Source organism: Bos indicus x Bos taurus, chromosome 5 (genome assembly GCF_003369695.1).
Source record: "Bos indicus x Bos taurus breed Angus x Brahman F1 hybrid chromosome 5, Bos_hybrid_MaternalHap_v2.0, whole genome shotgun sequence".
Lineage (NCBI taxonomy): Eukaryota > Metazoa > Chordata > Mammalia > Artiodactyla > Bovidae > Bos > Bos indicus x Bos taurus.
This window is the reverse complement of record NC_040080.1, coordinates 8197556-8218201: the sequence shown is the minus strand read 5'-3', so window position 1 is coordinate 8218201 and position 20646 is coordinate 8197556. Positions and strand designations below refer to the sequence as shown.

General features: G+C 41.4%; 1 protein-coding gene across 3 annotated transcripts in view; it reads right to left on the bottom strand.

Moving 5' to 3' along the window:
- MRTFA (myocardin related transcription factor A) overlaps window positions 1–20646 on the bottom strand; it is a 211562-nt gene that overhangs the window by 107626 nt on the left and 83290 nt on the right. Inside the window, exon 3 of one of the 3 annotated variants that reach the window (XM_027540710.1) lies at window positions 3383–3436. The exons of the other annotated variants lie outside the window; for them this stretch is intronic. Coding sequence (XP_027396511.1) covers window positions 3383–3428 — 46 coding nt within the window. The 5' untranslated portion in view covers window positions 3429–3436. The remainder of the gene's footprint in view (window positions 1–3382; window positions 3437–20646) is intronic. 3 annotated transcript variants of the gene reach the window in all.

The following is a 20646-nucleotide window of genomic DNA, read 5'->3' as shown; positions in this document are numbered from 1 at the left end:
ACTTAAATGAGGACTCCACTGTTTTGTGGAGCAAGAAGTCTCTGCCGTCCCAACCTCCCAGCTTCCATCCCTTTTCCCTGAGGCAGTAACTGTTACCAGCTCCTTACAGTCCTTCCAGAAACAGCTCATGTGCAGACAGATAGATCCTTCCAGAGACATCCTGTACAGAGACAAGAGAGGGGAGGCGGGTGTAGGGTGTGGATGGAGTGTGTTGTCTGTGTGTGCGTGAGTGGGTGGGGATGCGCAGATATACCCACAAGAGATATGGAAACAACAGACTGGCTCCCTAACTGGGCTGCATCACGATCAGGTGTATGTCATGTGATCACACATACCTAAGAAACCGCTTCAGTCCTCTTCTCTACACAGAAAGCCACCCCCTGCTACAGAGTTACAAACTAATAAGGCGACTGCATCGGCTGTATGCAGGCACGGGGTGTGCCTGATCAAAGCCTCGCACAGTAGCTATCAACAACCAAGCCCCAGCACTCCTTGGTTCTAAAACATACCAGAGTCAACGCTGTACCCCAATATCCCCTTAGTCTTAGCTCCAGAAATCCCAAATGTCCCTCTCAGATCATTAGCTTTCTAATCACACTGATGCAGATAGGGTGCCACAGCGGTGACAGGTGCTTTAATCCTCTCACTGTGTCTTGATGAGAACACCTGGGTTCACCAGCACACATCACAGGCTGACAGATGGGCACACTGCACATCCTGAGATGCGAGAACTTCAGTTTTGAGAGCTGCGCTTTCACGTGCTGTGGGCAAGGGCTGGCTAAGATACAGATGGCGGTTAGAGGCTTCATGTCTTAATATGAAAACAGATCTTAAAATACTTGGGTAAAATCTTGATTTAAAAGGCTTACACCTATTTATTAGGGGAGGTATGTCAAACCAGATTTCTTCACTTAAAATTTAAAAAATACATGTCAGGAGCCAACACACAGATGAATATACTGTATTGCTTTTGAGAAGCTAATAATCTAATTAGGCAGACAGGAAAATGATAATCTACAGTCTACAGTCTACATTGTAAAGGCAGTGCTGCAGAAAGAGAAGGAAGGGCTGATTCTATTGAGAGAGGCGTCACAAAAACGCTGCAGTTAAACTGGATCTCAAAGAGTTAGAAGGAGACCACCAGCAGTGAGGAGGATCAAAGTCTATATGTAAGTATGCCTCACCCAAATCTCCAAGCTCCAAATACCAAACGAAAGTTGATATAAACACACAGTGTACCCTGGAACTTGGCTCTAACATTCAGTATCTTAAAGTTTAACTTAGGGTAAAAATCTTATATCGTGAAATCTTGTCTAAATTGCTTTCATTACCTTGAGCATTTCATTAAACAGTAATTTCACCTATAAAGCCTATATTCATGGAGATCCAAATACTTTATTCCTGTGAAACTCACTCACGGCTCACATAGATAGTCTAAATTTTGTCTTTAGTTTTTTAGAAAAAAAAATGACAGGCCTTTTTTTTTTTTAATTAAAACTTCATAAGAGATGTTTTTTCATTTCCTATCATAGATATGCCTGTCATTTACTATTACAATCCAATATAATGGCGAGAGCATAAGAAGAAAACAGTAACAATTTCACAAAACAACACAGTGCTAAGGTTTTTTGCACATTTAGGAACCACAAGTACTAGAGATATCAGTTTGCTATTACTTCTTTCTATATCCAGTTTCTCTACTTTTAAGAACATACACAAAAGAAAGAGGTTCGCATACATGCTAGTCTCTGCAGATCTTTCGTTTTACCTGTATCCAACACCCTTGTCAGTTTCACCCACCCTTGTCTAACGTACTACTATCCTTTGAAAGTTTTATGAAGTAGCTGGTCCAACAGATGGGTGGCTAGCCCTACCCAACATATGTCATTAGAAAAATGGCTCTTGGGCAAGACAAGAAAATACTAAGTAAGCCCCTTTCCCTTACTCGGCAAGAACAGTGAGACCCCAGCTCAGAGGAAAGCAAACAGTCTTTTATCTTACTAAGAAGTTACTGGACTGAGACAATCTGTAGGTAACAAGATGAATAAAGAAGGGAGAGAGAGTCCAAAGGCTCACTTGTACTCCCTAAAATAAAATATGCCCTTGCCCACATACAGCAGAGAACGAAGATACAGAGCAGTGGTAAGAAAATCTGAGTCACTTTAACTGGGAACTATTTCATCAAAGACAGATGGGAAACGTTCAGATAAGCACACAATCTTGTTTAGAACACAAAGCTCAACAGATCTGTGGGAGGAAAAGGAAAGGGACTTGGAATGCACAGCATATATGAACAGAAAGACAACTAATACATGACTCAGTCAAGGTCATCCATAAAACAAGAACAGGACAGTGGCGGTCTTTCCTTTTTGTCCACACTCTGTCCTAAAGCGTAACCTGACAGCACCTGACTCGGTCTTCAGATGGAGATCTGTGTCTGGCAGCGTAACACCTAAGTGCTCCCCGAGGAGAGCAGTGAGACCAGTTCTGCCAGAGACAGCGTCTGCCAGCACCAAGGAGGCTCATCTTCCTTTGAGTAAAGGCCAGTGGATGGGAAGAGGTCCCCAAATGCCACTTGTATGAATCTTTCGAGATAGTCTCTGAAACAGGAAAACACTACAGGCTACATTTTAGTAGAAGTCTAAAAATAACCAAAGAACATTCTCTATTTTTAGATATCTAACTTACAAATTTAAGGGCACTGAAAGTAAAAGAAATTATTAAAAACAAACTGGAATTTTTTTTAATGTTTTAAAAGACACTTTTGAATTGGGAAAACTGTTCAAGACAAAGAACCTCGGAAATCCTGCATTCCTTCTGTTGACTGCCTCCTTGCTCCAACTTCCCTCATCTTCAAAACTTAAAAGATTCCCAACCCTACATGTTAACAAGAGCATCCCACAAAGAACCAAAAGACGATACAGATAGAAGGTTTAACACAAAAGAGAAATTACAGCTAAGGAAAAATGTTAAGACAAGCTTTCACAGAGTCATTTAAAAAAAAGTATAGATTAGTGATTAAACACAGTACTGTTCAAAACAGCAAAAACAATTTAATTATATTAAAAGCAGCACCACTACAATCACAAAATACCTAATTAAAGAAGACAAGTAGCTTTCCCTTACATGTCTCCTCACTGAGCAGTCTTAAGATTGATAAGCATCTAATTCAAAGCGATGTCTGAATATCCAGAATTTGCAATCAAGAGAAAATTATTATGTTTTACAATAAAAATCTGAAAATGCAGTACATTTACTGGACAATTTAGATTTACCCTCCCTCTGCCTTCCTCCTCATCTCCATCCAGTCCTAGTGCCAAAGTGCCCAGTGTTTTTTAAGAAAGCTAAGGCAAAAAGGATTTGCAGGAAATATGGGAATTACCGGACTGTACAGCCATCATTAACATCTCAGGTTCCAGTAGCGTCATGACAGATTCTTCTCAGAAACAACAGCCCACAGATATCATGAAAAAAAAAAAAAACAAAGTCACAGAAAAGGTTGTCTTCAGAGGCTACCGAAGCTTTCATAAATTCAGTCTCACACCTTATGTTCAAATCAGACTGTGAGAACTCACTCCTCTTCTGAGTGCAGTTACCAATTCATCCACCCTTCACGCAAGTCAAGATGGCACAGAGCTGATTTACTGCCGACAGGAAACCAAACAGCACTCAAGTTAAGACATATGAAGTGTGGCTAGAGCAGTAAGAAGCTCCTCCCCTTGCTGTGCAGCTCTGGGGGTGGTGGGAAGAGAGGTACAGAAAGAGACCTTCAGAAAACACATCAACTGCTTTTTTTGTCTTCCTCTCTTTTCAACGAGAGAAGATGAGGTTTTGTTGAAAACCTTAGTGTAAGGGACTCTGCTGCTAATGCAGTTTAGAACAGATTAAACATAATCCGAACAACTCAATCTTATGAAAGGCACAGCCTGATTACTGACCCATGAATGGAGAATGGATGGGGATAAGGCACATATAAACACATACACACAAATAAATATGTACTGTGAGTTATTTTCTGAAAAAGCGTTCCAACGGCTTTCTCATCTGTGATATTTATAGATAACAGGCTAAGGAAGTTGAGTATTTAACTACAGAAGCACAAATATTTCTCCACCCCCTCTCCAATTAAAATATCTGTTTCAAAAAGTCATCTGAATACATTCCAGAGCTATAATCTGTCTTTTCGATCCGCCAACCCCGTAAAAGAGCTCCTTACTTGTGGCTGTGTAGGACATGGGCTGTGTGAACAGACAACTTACTCATGTTATTTGACTCTTCTAAAATGCTTTACGATCTGACTGGATGTTTGAAACACACACGAAGACAGTTACAGAAATAAGAATTTCCCTTTCCTCATAAAGAAATGTCAAGTCATTTTCCACTAGCAGAGAGCAAGATCTGAATAAAAACGAATGTGGACATTTTAACCTTTCATCACAAAAACAGAAACTAAAATCCTGTCAAGTTATAGCAATTTTTATTTATCCAAAATTAAAAACATTCATTCCCTTCACAGCACATTTTACTGATAGTCTTAATAAGGATAGTAAGATGTCTTTTACCTTATCTGATTAACTTTAAAATAGCTGAAAACTAGAAATCCATTTTTGGTATGGTTAACCAGAAGGCCTCCGTTTTTCTGGTTAAGTGACATCTTGAAAGCCTACTGGGGGAACCAAGCCCAGCAAATGCCTTAATGCTCACATAGTCACACAATGATAAATGAAAGTGCTGAGAGGCCTGAAAAGAGAAAACAGTCTCAGAACGACTGAGGGCAATACTGTTACTAGAAGAGAGTGAGCAACGCAGATTTGGGGTGGGGGAGTCTGTGGAGGAGAAAAAAAACTTCCTTTCTTTCCCACTCCAAGAACATCATGTTTAAAAGAAAAGCCAGAAAAGCTCTATATAGAGCTGTGGGAATGACTCAACAGGCAACGGAGCGGCAGCCACGCTCTGGGAAGAGAAGCATTCTCACTGGCCCCTTCTCTCCACCAAGCTCTCAAACTGTCTTATGAAAAATGGGTAAATTCTCTGGTCAGAGGTTACCAACAAAAGGAAAAGAATCCCGAACAGCTTGAGTCATCCCTGTGTCCCTATGTGGGCTGGACAATTTGCTACGTGAGGGTTTTTCAAACAAGTTCTCACAATTCTGTACTTACAGGAAAATAAATACAAACTTTAAGATTCCAGCAGAGAAGATGGTAGGAGGGGCACAGGGCTATTTCCCTCCTGCCAACACTTTTCTCAGAATGCAACAACTGTCCATATTCCAGCCCCACAGAGATACAGTGCTGATGGTCATGTGCTGGTAGTAACATAAACAATCACAGTTCAACCGATCTGTTAACTTTTCACAGCAACTCCACGGTCATTTATTTCATCTGTACTTTGGGATAAAAAGAGCTAAACAAAAAGTTTTTAAAACAGAAATCCAAAAAATTAATCTTAAAAAAAAAGAAAAGAAAAGAAACCGGTAAGCAACACCATCTTTGCCTACCACTAGGATTTTGCATTCACCCTGAAGAGTAACAGCACAGCATGAGACTCACTGGGAAAACTGCATTTAAAACAGGTGTCACAATTCCTAAACTCTGAACCCAGCTTCTGATCCACTAATTTTGGGGCAATTTAGCAAAATTTCACAGAAAGGGAGCTAGAGTAAACTTGGAAAAGGTCTCTGCACAAGTGAACATGATTTTCAAGTGGATGACACCAAGGGAATGAAGGGTAATGATCTTAATTCCCAATAAAATAAAAGCTCTTCCGCTTTTAATCATAACGTTCTAGCTAATTAGCACAAATTTCATATGGTCTACAATCTCTATTAATCCACTCTAAAGGGACTAACAACTGCAGGATAGTAAATATAGTTTACTCATAAAGCTGTCCCACCCACCACCAGCTCCCCAAAGGCCTTTAATGTTCATAAGCAAGAGGAACTAGACAAGCTCTTATCCTACTTGACTTTCCTCCTGGATCTGTCACAGTTTCCACACTCTTCCTAAAACTTCCTATTTCCTTGACTTCCTTTAAAAATCCTCTCTCTCAGACTTTTCCTCTCGGAATTCTAACTGGCTCCTCTCTCTCTACCCCTCTGCACCCCTTCCTTTCCTCTTGCACACATTCTCCCAGGGCAACCTCAGCCTTTCTTAAGGTTTACCACCACCTACATACTCATCTGTATCTTGCTTTGTCTTTACTTGTAAGCTACCAACCATGCACTGCTCCCTGGCTTGGCTGTCCTAAACTCAGTATGTACAAAAGCAAACTTGCAATACCACTGCTCCGCACCAAGTCCTCAAGATACGTGGCTTCCATGTGCCACAATTTAGGGAACAGTGCTCAGGCTTTAAACCATCAACTTAGACCCCCTCCTTCCCTCCAGCCCCAAACATTCAACTTTAACTAATTACCTTATAACTTATTCCTCAAATCCATCTTTTTATCTTATAACTTATTCCTTTTGTTCCACCTCTACAACCAGTGCTTTACTTTAGGTCCCTAATAGTTCTTGCCTGGAGCACAGTAACAGCTTTTTAAAAACATTACTGAATAGTGCGAACAAACACAAAGCAAGAAAGAAAGGCAAAATAAGGAGCTTATGTAGCTCATCACTCAGCTTCAAAATGTATCAGTACATGCTTGTTCCCCCTGGCACCCAGCCAATTCTGGATCACTCTGGGACACGTGGGCTTCCCAGATGGCACTAGGGGTAAAGAACCTGCCTGCCAATGCAGGAGACCCGGGTTTGATCCCTGGGTCAGGAAGACCCCCTGGAGAAGGAAATGGCAACCCACTCCAGTGTTCTTGCCTGGAGAACCCCATGGACAGAGGAGCCTGATGGGCTATATAGTCCATGGAGACGCAAAGAGTCAGACATGACTGAAGCGACTTAGCACAGCACACACATTCCAGGCATCATGTAATTTCATCTTTATTCTATACCTTGAAGAGAAGAACTATTTCCTTAAATAATTATACTACCATTACAACACCTAAATTTTTAAAAATTGTTCAATATTATCCAACTATTCAGTAAATGTTCAAACGTTCCCTCCTGTCTCATAAATTCTTTAGAGATGATTTATTCAAATCAGCGTCCAACAGGGCAACATACGGCATTTCATTAATGTTTCTTAAATCTCTTTTTTTTGCCACACCACCCGGCCTGTGGGATTTTAGTTCCTTGACACGAGATCAAACTTGGGCCCCAGGCATTCCGAGTCCTAACCACTAGACTGCCAGGGAATTCCCTCTTAAAGCTCTTTTAATCTACAGATTACTACTTCCTCTTTTTCTGTACTTTATTTGTTGAAAATAACCAGATAGCTTCCCCAAGTTTGGGCTTTGCTAACTGTATCCCTAAGATGTCATTTAACATGCTGCGCAATCCCTTTATAGCCAGTAAGTTAGGAGTTAGAGAGAGTCGTGATCCAATTCAGGTTCAAGTTTCTCACCAGATATCTCACAGGTGGCAGCGTGTGCTTCAGCAACAGCTTCTTAACACACTCCTTCTCCCCAGCCTTGCCTCAATTAAGACACATCCTTGCTACCAACTGACTCTTATTCATCCTTCAAAACCCAGTTTAACTGCTGCCTTCGCCAGAAAGCCTCTGGGATCACACCCTCCACAGATGTGCTAAATACCTCTCACTGATGCTTCCTAAGAACCTGTGCCCCACTCTATTACTGCTCCTTACCATGTGGTTTAATGTCTCTGTGTGAACAGAGCTCACACAGCGCCTAACGTGTGACAGCATTCATAAATGTAAGCCAAATGGAATGACAAGCCCTATTTATCTCAGCAAATTCTAACAGCATGGGAGAAGTTCGTAACAAAAGAATCCCTACCTACCCAGAAAAGGCAGGTGGTCTGCTCCAATTTTCATTAGAACACATGCTGAAGTGCCATTAACTAGAAACCTTAGATGAGGAAGACTGAAATTATCCACAGTACTGAGGTACAGGGTTAACATAAAAAAGGACATTCACAATAAAAACCTCAGGAATGTTAACTGCTAATGGCAAGGAAAATGCTCAAACTGGAGGCCATGAGTAGGAGAAACCGGAGCGGCAGAGAGCCTGGCTCACCTAACAAACCAAGCAGTCCTTTAAGCACTGAGAGCGTGCAGATTCTCTAACAACTGACAGCAGTTTCTATGAGGGAATGGAGTATACACAGGTATACACAAAATTAAGAATGCCTTTCTGTGATCTCTGTGGCATTTCAGAACACAGAAATGTAATCTTGTTCCCGTGTCCATTTCTCCCATCCAAGTACCAACCAGGCCCAACCCTACTCAGCTTTGAAGATCAGATGAGATCCCACGTCCATTTCTGATTTGGGTTCTCACAAGTATTTGCAGGAGTTTACTGAGGTTCAGCTCTACAAAGATCGTCATCACAATGAATTTTTACAGGTTCCAACCAGTTAGGTCTCTCCCCCAGACACCTGGTGTTGGGCAAAGTGAAAACACCCCAAAGATAACAAAACCCAACACCCAGACAAGTTGTTACAGGTCCTGGGCAGCTTCCACTTCCTGTGAACACAACGGACCACTGATGAAAACCCAGCCAAGACGTGTCAACCTGGGAGGCTGACACATTACCACGGGCATGCTATTCCTCAGCCCCAGAGCAGACAAAGGCTGTTCCTCCAGCTAAGTTTTCAAAGGACAGTCAACGTTAAGGAGTATGATAGCCACAAATACAAACAGCCAGCTAGCTTATTTACATGGCATGTTGGAAATATCATCATTATGTATGGTGTCAACACCAGTGAAGGCAGAAACACAAGGATGAACCGCACGCCACCGCCTCTGCCTTTGAGGAGCTCATCATGAAGGTAGAAAATCTCTAACGAACAAACAAAAGAAGAAACCAAGAGTCGAATTAAATAAGAGTACAAACAAAACGCTAAAGAAACATAAAAGCAGCAGCAACTGGTTCTGGTTACCACAGACCTGGATTGCTCCTTAAAGAAAGATGATGTGAGCTGGCTCTTAAAAGTCACCAGAGTTTTATCAGTTTCTTTTCCAGTTCCCAACTCGACACACTTGTATACCCATGAATCATAAAATAATACAGCCATAAGAAACGCAGTTTTGACCAAATCCAGCCCCTTATTCAGAGAACTAAGAGTGAGAGATGCAAGAAACTCTTCTTTCAATTCCTAACAAGTGGTTCCCAGTCTGTCACCTGAGTACTTGTGGGAGAACCTTAAAAATGACATTTTAGTGAGAAAGGAATGGTCCATTTAGTAACAGATGGAACGGTCCAAAATGATGACAAACATTTGGGGAAAGATTACTCTTCAATAATTACCAAAGAAATACAAACTGAAATGAAAACATTTCAACAATCACATCAGCAAAGTCCTTCACAAATAAGACTATCAATGCTATTAAATGAGCCAGGCACTTAAACAGGGTTGACAGGCGTGTACACTGGTGGGTCGTTTTGGAATGGAACAACACAATGTATTTCTCAAGAACTTCAACTGTTAATACGACCTAGAAAGGCCCCTTACTACCTCTTATTTCACATCTCTCTCCTTCTCTCTCTCCACTGACAGAAGGATATTTGTTCAGTTCTTCTGTTCCAAGTTTTCCCCAAAACCCTTGTCCCAGACCCCTTTCCCCACCTCCCCCTCTCCCCCAGTCTTAACACAGGCTATGCCCTCTTTCCTTAGATGGGCCAATCACACACTACTTGTGCTTTGGTTATCAGTCTAAATGTCCCTTCCGCAAAGAGGCCTTTCCTGACCACTCCCACCATCCCCCTCCCAAATTAGAACCATCACCACTGATTTGCTCTTCTATACGACATCTTGTGCTTTCTTCCCCAAGCACTTCCCAAAATTTCTAACTATGAATTGGCTTGCATAATTGTTTAATCTTTCTCTTTCACTAAACTCCATGACAATGAAAACCTTATCTGTCTTGTTCCTTATTTGCTGTCCAATACTGAGCATACAGGTGATCTCACTAGTCACTTAATAAATTCTTTCAGTGTTAAAATGGTCAAATTCTTTAAGCCAGTATTTCACTTCTAAGGAAATAACTCAAAATGCAGAAAGACTTTAAAAATGTTCATCCAAACATCAGTGTAAGTGCAAAAAAAAAAGAATGATTCAAAAGTCCAATCAGTGGGGAAATTAACTCAATGATGATACAGAACATAAGTTTTACACATAATGAAAGGCTGTTTATAAAAAAATATTTCAGTGACTGAAAATCTTGAGTTACAATGCTAAATTTAAAAAAATGACAGTTGAATCTATAGTACTGCTGCTGCTGCTGCTAAGTCGCTTCAGTCGTGTCTGACTCTGTACGACCCCATAGACGGCAGCCCACCAGGCTCCCTCGTCCCTGGGATTCTCCAGGCAAGAACACTGGAGTGGGTTGCCATTTCCTTCTCCAATGCATGAAAGTGAAAGTGAAAGTGAAGTCGCTCAGTTATATCCCACTTTTTGCAACCCCATGGACTGCAGCCTACCAGGCTCCTCCATCCATGGGATTTTCCAGGCAAGAGTACTGGAGTGGGGTGCCATTGCCTTCTCTGGTCTATAGTACTAGCTCAGTTATTTTTCAAACATACATTTAGAAGAAGACTACAGGGAAATAAATCATGTGCTAAGAGGAATTTTCTCTGGGAGACAGGAGTTAATCTCATGTGTGCTTGTTTGTTTTGAGGGAGATTCTACCTAGTATGTTTTCCAGGTGCCTAGCACAACATGCTCTGGAGACGGCAATGGCACCCCACTCCAGTACTCTTGCCTGGAAAATCCCATGGACGGAGGGGCCTGGTGGGCTGCAATCCATGGGGTCTCGAAGAGTCCAACACGACTGAGCGACTTCACTTTCACTTTTCCCTTTCCTACATTGGAGAAGGAAATGGCAACCCACTCCAGTGTTCTTGCCTGGAGAATCCCAGGGACGGAGGAGCCTGGTGGGCTGCCGTCTATGGGGTCGCACAGAGTCAGAAGCGACTTAGCAGTAGTAGTAGCACAACATGTGATGAATACTCAGGAACGGGAAACTGATTATCTCTTAGTACTGAGATGAAATAGGTTATGAAATTCTCTAAATCACATTACAAAGAGAAGTGCTTAATGAACTAACGTGCTTAAGATCTGGGCATTTTTCACATTGGCTAATCTAAAAAACCCTTAACAACCAGGCTTCCTGAGGAACCTAAGTAACAAAACTCCTTTCTCCAAGAAAATAATATAATTTGGATCAGAAACTGCCCACTCAAAACTTTTTACTTTTCCCAGCAGTTAATTAGTACCTCCTGTACAACACTAAAGCATGAAAGGGCACAGTGTACCCTCGAAGGAAAAAAACATTACCCGCCCTTTCTCCCACAGGCTACACCTATGGAAAACAAATGAGTATTTCCTAAGTTTTACACAAAGGAGAAAAATCTATGAAAGGGGAACAAATGTGCCCTTTACGAACGTGTCCTTTTCACTCCCATTCTATTCTGTTCATTTCTTTTTATATAACTCTTCTCATTCCACCCAGCAGAGCCTATAAAAACACATACAAACTTACACCTGTTATTTCTTCCAGAAAAATACTTGGGATCAGCAACAGAACTTAAAAAGTTAAAAAAAAAAAAATTAAATGATACCACAACAGTATTAAAACATACGAAACTTTAAAAAATAAATCTAACAAAAGATGTGTAAAACCACCACACAGAAAATTATAAAAACCTCATTAGGAGATTCGGAAAATCTAAATAAATGGAGAGGGAATTCCCTGAAGGTACAGTGGTTAAGACTGCGTGGCCACAGGATTGGAAAAGGTAAGCTTTCATCCCAGTCTCAAAGAAAGGCAATGCCAAAGAATGTTCAAACTATCACACAATTGCATTCATTTCATACGCTAGCAAGGTAATGCTTTCAAAACCCTTCAAGCTAGGTTTCATCAGTTCGTGATTCAAGAACTTCCAGATGCACAAGCTGGATTTAGAAAAGGCAGAGGAATCAGAGGTAAAATTGCCAACATCCACTGGATCATAGAAAAAGCAAGGGAATTCCAGAAAAACATCTATTTCTGCTTCATTGACTATGCTAAAAACCTCTGACTGTGTGGATCACAACAAACTGTGGAAAATTCTTAAAGAGATGGGAATACCAGATCACTTTACCTGTCTCCTGAAAAACCTGTATGCATGTCAAGAAGTAACAGTTATAACCGAACATGGATCAACGGACTGGTTCCAAACTGGGAAAGGAGTATATTAAGGCTGCATATTGTCACCCTGCTTATTTATATGCAGAGTATATCATGTGAAATGCCAAACTGGATAAATCACAAGCTGGAATCAAGATTGCTGGGAGAAATACCAACAACCTCAGATATGCAGATGATACCACTGTTGGCAGAAAGTGAAGAGGAACTAAAGAGCCTCTTGATGAGGGTGAAAATGAGAGTGAAAAAGCTGGCTTAAAATTCAACATTCAAGAAACTAAGATCATGGAATCCAGTCCCATCATTTCATGGCAAATAGAAGGGGGAAAGTGGAAACAATGACAGACTTTATTTTCTTGAGCTCCAAAATCACTGCAGTGACTGCAGCCATGAAATTAAAAGATGCTTCCTCCTTGGAAGAAAAGCTATGACCAACCTAGATAGCATATTAAGCAGAGACATCACTTTACTGACTAAGGTCCATATAGTCAAAGCTATGGTTTTTCCAATAGTCATGTATGGATGTGAGAATTGGACCATAAAGAAAGCTGAGCGCCAAAGAACCGATGCTTTCAAACTTTGGTGCTGGGGAAGACTCTGGAGAGTCCCTTTGATAGCAAAGAGATCAAACCAGTCAATCCTAAAGGAAATCAACCCTGAATATTCTTTGGAAGGATTGATGCTGAAGCTGAAGCTCCAATATTTTGACCACCTGATGTGAAGAGCCAACTCATTGGAAAAGACCCTGATGCTGGGAAAGATTGAGGGGAGGAGGAGAAGAAGGAGACAGAGGATGAGATGGTTGGATAACATCACTGACACAACAGACATGAGTTTGAGCAAACTCTGGGAGACAGTGAAGGACAGGGAAGCCTGGTGCACTGCAGTCCCTGGGGTTGCAAAGAGTTGGACCAACTTAGCAACTGAACAACACCACTGAGTGAAAGAAGATATAATCATGCCATTCACATAAACTTCAACTAAACTACACTGCTTAGAAATATATTTATAGTGGGTAAAACAAATTATTTTCAAGGAGTCAGAATAGTGGTTCCTCCTAGGAAGAAGAGATGGTGTTGTAATCAGAGAAGAGCATATGGGAGGCTTCTGCGGGACTCACAATGAGCTACTATTGAACTACATAGTGGTTACACAGCTCTTTGTTTTATGGTTATTCTGTAAACTACCGTGATTTATGTACTTTTCTGTGTATATGTTATCGCCTTCTCCAAAAAAAAAAGAGAAAAAGACATGAATGGTAAAATACACGCGAAGTCGCTTCGGTTGTGTCCAACTCTGTGTGACCCTATGAACTGCAGCCAGCCAGGCTCCTCTGTTCATGGGCTTCTCCAGGCAAGAATACTAGAGTGGATTGCCATGTCCTCCTCCAGCGGATCTTTCTGACCCAGGGATTGAACCTGTGTCTCTCTGTGTCTCCTGCATTGGCAGGCTGGTTTTTACCACTAGCTCCACCTGGTAAAATACATACCACCAATCTAATTCTAAGGGGAGTGATTAGTGTAAGAAGACTTTTCAGCTATGCAGATTTAACTTCAGATCTTCTGTCCTGTTATTCTCTAAGTATATTCATAACTGCTGGATCGTGAACAATCTGTGATTCAGAAATAAAGGTTCCTACAGGTACAGATAAAAATAATTTCTTGTGGGTGATATTTCAAGTTTTTATTTACTCAATCCTCGGTGGGTTGGAGAAAAGTATTTTCTCAATAATGAGAATGCAAAATATAAAACTTCAAGTCATATGACATTCTCAACAGCTTTAATAACCAAACATGGATCTGTTACCTAGCACATAAGAAGTTCAGGAGAGCAACCGAGGGAATGCTAGGGGGACCAAGCAGGAACAGGGAAAGGTTAATCTTACCATTGTCAAAATTGTGCCTGGTATTCAACCTCTGTGGCCCCCAAAACTATCCCCCATAAACAGACTAGCCTATTATTTAGTATGTGGTGGTGGCGGTTGGTGGTTTAGTCGCTAAGTTGTTTTCTACTCTTGTGATCCCGTGGACTGTAGCCTGCCAGGCTCCTCCGTCCATGGGATTCGCCAAGCATGAATACTGAAGTAGGTTGCCATTTCCTTCTCCAGGGGATCTTCCCTACCCAGGGATCGAACCCAGGCCTCCTACATTGCAGGCAGATTCTTTACCAACTGAGCTATAAGCAAAGTCCAAAATATAGAGGATAGTGGTGGTGGTGATTTAGTCTGTAGCACCTAACATGGGAAAGAAAAACAGAAATTTGGTATTGGTTAGCTCTGATAAAACAGCTAATGGTTTGCTCATTAAAGTACAGGAGACGGGGCTTCCCTGGTGGTCCAGTGGTCAAGAATCTGCCTTGCAATGCAGGGGACAGGAGTTCAACCCTAGGTTGGAAAACTAAGATCCCAAGTGCTGCGGAGCAAGTAAGCCCAAGCCACAGCTGCTGAGCCACAACTACAGAGTCCGTGTGCCGCAACTACCGAGCCCGCGTGGTGGAACTACCACCTAATGCGGCCAAATGAATGAATTTAAATTAAACTTAGAAATAAAGGAAAAACTAGTAGCTGAGGTCCAAGTTATTCTTCTGTATACAACATCTTCCTTGGGCACTTTATAAATATCTGTTGAATAATCATTTCCATACTGGTCATAGTAGTGAAAAGGAGCAGGATTGTAGGAAGGTACTAATGACTGTCCTGAAATAAAATCTAAAGAGTCAAGGTAAAATAAAAGGTCAAGATACAATCTCCAAAATACCAGCTTTCTCTTAGAAACATTTATGAACTTGTCATCCATTAAATTATCTAACTATTTGTCTGTAATGCCTTCCCAGTAAACCATTCCATGTAACTACTATTTATTGTGTCTTAAATCTGTAACACCCAACTTCAAGAGGCACACCTCTTAGGGTATAAGCAAGTCCCCAGCATATAAATGGATTATATTCCAAAACTTCATTTGTAATTTGATCATTTGGAATATGGAATGTACTTTCCCACAAAGGCCATGAAAGATGAAATATGGCAAAATTCCCAGGGTTCCCCACAAAACCTATAAGGTAACTAAAATGTAATATACTTTCAATGAGAAAAGGGGCAAATAGTATTTCAGCTCTCATCCTAGAGGCTCTTGAAAGCAGGCTTTATGCAGTCTCAGCCAGTTCTGAAACTCATTCATACTTGAAAGACTGTTATCAGTATAAAGAAGGGGTGGATACGTAAGGAAGAGACAGCCAAAGAGTACTGCGCCATTAAAGGAAGAAGCAAAGTAAAACTTAAATTTTCCATCATGACACATTCATTCAATGTATGCCAGAACTCCTGTAGCTGGAGCCAAAGGGGACGGTGTTAGATCATTAGAGAGTTTTTTCCAGGCTTCTCCAAGCCCAGGCTGGAGAGAATCTACAGGTACGTCAAACTTATCTTTTAGAAGACGACAGAGGACTAAAATACACCTTGAATCACTCTCCCAACTTTTTCCAATTAGGTCAGTAAAGGTCGGGTTAACCAAAGGCACCTCCTCGCAACAGAATTCCAATTTCCCCTGTTAAGGAAACTGAAGTATCAGGACTTTGCCTGCCTGCTCCATAAGAATCCTTGCTCAACCAGTGAGTTTCCATGTAAGATAGGCTTCTAAAAGAAAGATCTGAGAAGAAGCAAAATTTCACTCCACCTTTTCAACATAGAATACATCATCCATGGAAAAGTACCTCCTCTAAACCCCAGAAATTATTTTGCTCTAGAAAATCACACTTCCCAGTTTCATAATCCCCTCAGGGATTTTCCATTTCTGCTCTTACCTTTACCTCCCTACCAATAACCGTGCAAAACAGACCTAGTGCAAAATATAATAATTTCCCCCTTTTGACAGAAAGAAGCACCACTAAGATGAACGAACAGAACACCCAATTATGGCCAGGAAAGCAACACAACCAGATCCTAACACCACCACCCCGGTCCAGATATTCACCTGCTGGCTCCTGGATGGAATAAAAAAGAAACTAGTCAGATCTTTCACCATGGACACAGCTCTTCTGCAACTTTCTAGTTTTCTTAACTTGATTAATAACTCCTATTTCCCCCCTATAATAACAGAATCTGATTTTGATAATCATTTTAACAATTTCTGCCAAGCACTTAGTATTCCTGGCCACTGCTGTACATTCCCTAAGGTATTTTTCTGTAGTCAAACTTCTTATAGATTATTTCTTTATTAAGCCTGTCCCCTCTTCTTCAGCATTATTCTAATACCAATATTTCACCACTGTTTCCTTTCTAATGTTGAACACAATTTCAATTTGGGGGGTTTATTTTCTCCTGCCAAAATGACAATTATGCTGTACAAACCATTGTGTTTGTCAATTGTAAGTATCCAGATTCTCCTATAAACAAGATCACAATGAATAAATATGGCGCTCCTGGCAGTTAGGAGACCATTCTAGCAACTGAAGAGGTTGGCTTAGACACAGCTCAAACTAACAGAGACAGATGACCTAGATCAGAAGTTTTCAACTTGTGCCCTTTCAAGAGCAGCCTGAAGGGCAGGGTGCCAAGCAAGCAGGGCTCTGGCTCCTTCATACAGATTTCTGCCAACCCAAGCAGCTGTTGTACACACTGGACTTATATATGTAATTTCAAACTTACAGAGATCTTCAACTTAAAAAAAGTAGTTAAGACTTCTGGTCTAAATGTTTTATCACTAATTAAGACAATAAAAGAATGACTCCACAAAATACTTCACCTGTAAAGACATGGACTCAGTCTTTCTTTCAAATAGTCTAAACCATAAATTAAACAAGTTATTTTTTTCTGTCCAGTAAGAGTCAATAATCACTTTATTAATTGCTCAGATCTAATAAATCAGTGTTTCAGTGACTTAATAGTTTGTTTCACCACTCATTCATTTGCTCACACATTCCACAAACATTTATCAAACACCTTGATACTCAGATTAACAGCACTAGCATCGCCAATGGATGCTAGTTAGAAATGCAGAATCTCTGTGGATAAACAACAAGGTCCTTACTATAGGATAGGAAACTATATTCAATATGCTGTGATAAACCATGATGAAAAAGAATATGTACATAAATTTATATCTGAATTACTTTGCTGTACAGTAGAAATTAACACAACATTGTATATTGACTACACTTCAATAAAAATTTTTTTTTCAAATTTTTTCAGAATCTTGGGCCTCACCCAGATTACAGAATCAGAATCTGCATTTAACAAGCACCCTTCTTGATTCCCTGACAGCTCAGTTGGTAAAGAATCTACCTGCAATGCAGGAGACCCCAATTTGATTCCTGGGTTGGGAAGATCCGCTGGAGAAGGGACAGGCTACCCACTCCAGTATTCTTGGGCTTCCCTGGTGGTTCAGCTGGCAATGAGGGAGACCTGGGTTCATTTCCTTGGTTGGGAAGATCCCCTGGAGAAGGGAAAGACAACCCACTCCAGTATTCTGGCCTGGAGAATTCCATGGACTGTACAGTTCATGGGGTCACAAAGAGTCAGACACAACTGAACAACTTTCACTTCTTGATTCATAAGTACATTAGAGTTTTTGGCTAGGCACTAAAGATACCACTCATCTCACTCGCAACTGCACTCATCTCACACGCTAGTAAAGTACTGCTCAAAATTCTCCAAGCCAGGCTTCAACAGTACATGAACCATGAACTTCCAGATGTTCAAGCTGGTTTTAGAAAAGGCAAAGAGACCAGAAATGAAGTTGCCAACACCCGTTGGATCATCGAAAAAGCAAGCGAGTTTCAGAAAAACATCTATTTCTGCTTTATTGACTATGCCAAAGCCTTTGACTGTGTGGATCACAATAAACTGTTGAAAATTCTCAAAGATGGGAATACCAGACCACCTGACCTGCCTCCTGAGAAATCTGTATGCAGGTCAGGAAGCAACAGTTAGAACTGGACATGGAACAACAGGTTGGTTCCAAATAGGAAAACCAGTACGTCAAGGCTGCGTATTGTCACCCTGCTTATTTAACTTATATGCAGAGTACATCATGATAAACGCTGGGCTGGAGGAAGCACAAGCTGGAATCAAGACTGCCAGGAGAAATATCAATAACCTCAGATATGCAGATGACACCACCCTTATGGCAGAAAGTGGAGAACTGAAGAGCCTCTTGATGAAAGTGAAAGAGAAGAGTGAAAAAGTTGGCTTAAAGCTCAACATTTACAAAACTTAAATCATGGCATCCAGTCCCATCACTTCATGGGAAACAGATGGGGAAACAGTGGAAACAGTGTCAGACTTTATTTTTTGGGGCTCCAAAATCCCTGCAGATGGTGACTGCAACCATGAAATTAAAAGACGTTTATTGCTTGGAAGGAAAGTTATTACCAACCTAGATCAGATCAGATCAGATCAGTCGCTCAGTCGTGTCCGACTCTTTTCGACCCCATGAATCGCAGCACGCTAGGCCCCCCAGTCCATCACCAACTCCCGGAGTTCACTCCGACTCACGTCCATCGAGTCAGTGACACCATCCAGCCATCTCATCCTCTGTCATCCCCTTCTCCTCTTGCCCCCAATCCCTCCCAGCATCAGAGTCTTTTCCAGTGAGTCAACTCTTCGCATGAGGTGGCCAAAGTACTGGAGTTTCAGCTTTAGCATCATTCCTTCCAAAGAAATCCCAGGGCTGATCTCCTTCAGAATGGACTGGTTGGAGCTCCTTGCAGTCCAAGGGACTCTCAAGAGTCTTCTCCAATATCACAGTTCAAAAGCATCCATTCTTCGGTGCTCAGCCTTCTTCACAGTCCAGCTCTCACATCCATACATGACCACAGGAAAAACCATAGCCTTGACTAGACGAACCTTTGTTGGCAAAGTAATGTCTCTGCTTTTGAATATGCTCTCTAGGTCGGTCATAACTTTCCTTCCAAGGAGTAAGCGTCTTTTAATTTCATGGCAACCTAGATAGCATATTAAAAAGCAGAGACATTACTTTGCCAACAAAGGTCCATCTAGTCAAGGCTATGGTTTTTCCAGTAGTCATGTATGGATGTGAGAATTGGACTATAGAGAAAGCTGAGCACTGAAGCATTGATGCTTTTGAACTGTGGTGTTGGAGAAGACTCTTCAGAGTCCCTTGGACTGCAGAGAGATCCAACCAGTTCACCCTAAAGGAAATCAGTCCTGAATATTCATGGCAAGGACTGATGCTGAAGCTGAAACTCCAATACTTTGACCACCTGATGCAAAGAACTGACTCATTTGAAAAGACCCTGATGCTGGGAAAGATTGAAGGCAGGAGGAGAAGGGGACGACAGAGGATGAGATGGTTGGATGGCATCACCAACTCCATGGACATGAGTTTGGGTAAACTCCGGGAGCTGGTGATGGACAAGGAGGCCTTGCGTGCTGCAGTCCATGGGGTCGCAAAGAGTCAGACAAGACTGAGCAACTGAACTGAAAGATACCACAATAAATAAAACATAATCCTTCCTTTCACAAAGTTTCTCATCTAGTCAAATATGATAACAAATAAGTAGGTAATTATGCACAGGGTTCTTCTGAAGAACACAAAGGGCAAGCCCCTAACCTGAGAGTCTGAGGAAGAAGTCCTAAGGAAGCAGCACCTTCCCCTGGTTCCACACTTGAAAGAAACAAGAGTCAGAAGAGGAGGAGGAGGAAGGTTCTTCCAGGAAGGAAAAAGAGGACATGAAGTGGAACTGAGCTGCGGAAGTGTCTCTTACGGGAAAACCTAAATATTTTATTGTGAGCAGGAAAAGATGAGGGGCGGGGCAGAAGCTGGCTGTGAAGGTCTGCCAGGATGAGAACAAGGGGAGGAACTGGGATCCGCTAAGGGACTTGATGGACATGAGTTTGGGTAAACTCCGAGAGTTGGTGATGGACAGGAAGGCCTGGAGTGCTGCGATTCATGGGGTCGCAAAGAGTTGGACACAACTGAACTGAACTGAAGGAATTTCATGAAGGAGAGCATCAACCTCATTTATGTCTTAGAAAGATCATCCCAGGGCCCCAGGGACAAGATCTAAAACAAGGAGACATGAGTTAGAAGGCCATTCTTGGAGTAATCCAAATGTGACATTATTAAGAGTTTGAACTAAGTGTCAGCCATAGGGACTGCAAGAAAAGAATGAATTCAGTAGAAATGAGCATTGTGAAATTTACAAGAATCGGTGACTGGGAGGAAAGAGGAGAAAGAAGATGGAATAAAAAATTACTTCTGGAGGACAATTTGGAAATAATGACTTTAAAATTAAAAACTTCATACCCAAACATGCCACGTTTGCCATCAGAAGGACAGTGTCCTTTACGTCCTTATCTTTTCATCCTGCAAGTCTGTCCTGCAGTTACTTACACCAAGACTTACACCAAGATTTTACTGCAGTTTTATTTATAACAGAAAAAAATAAAACCAAGGCAAGAGTTTCAAAGGAGACTGGCTAAATG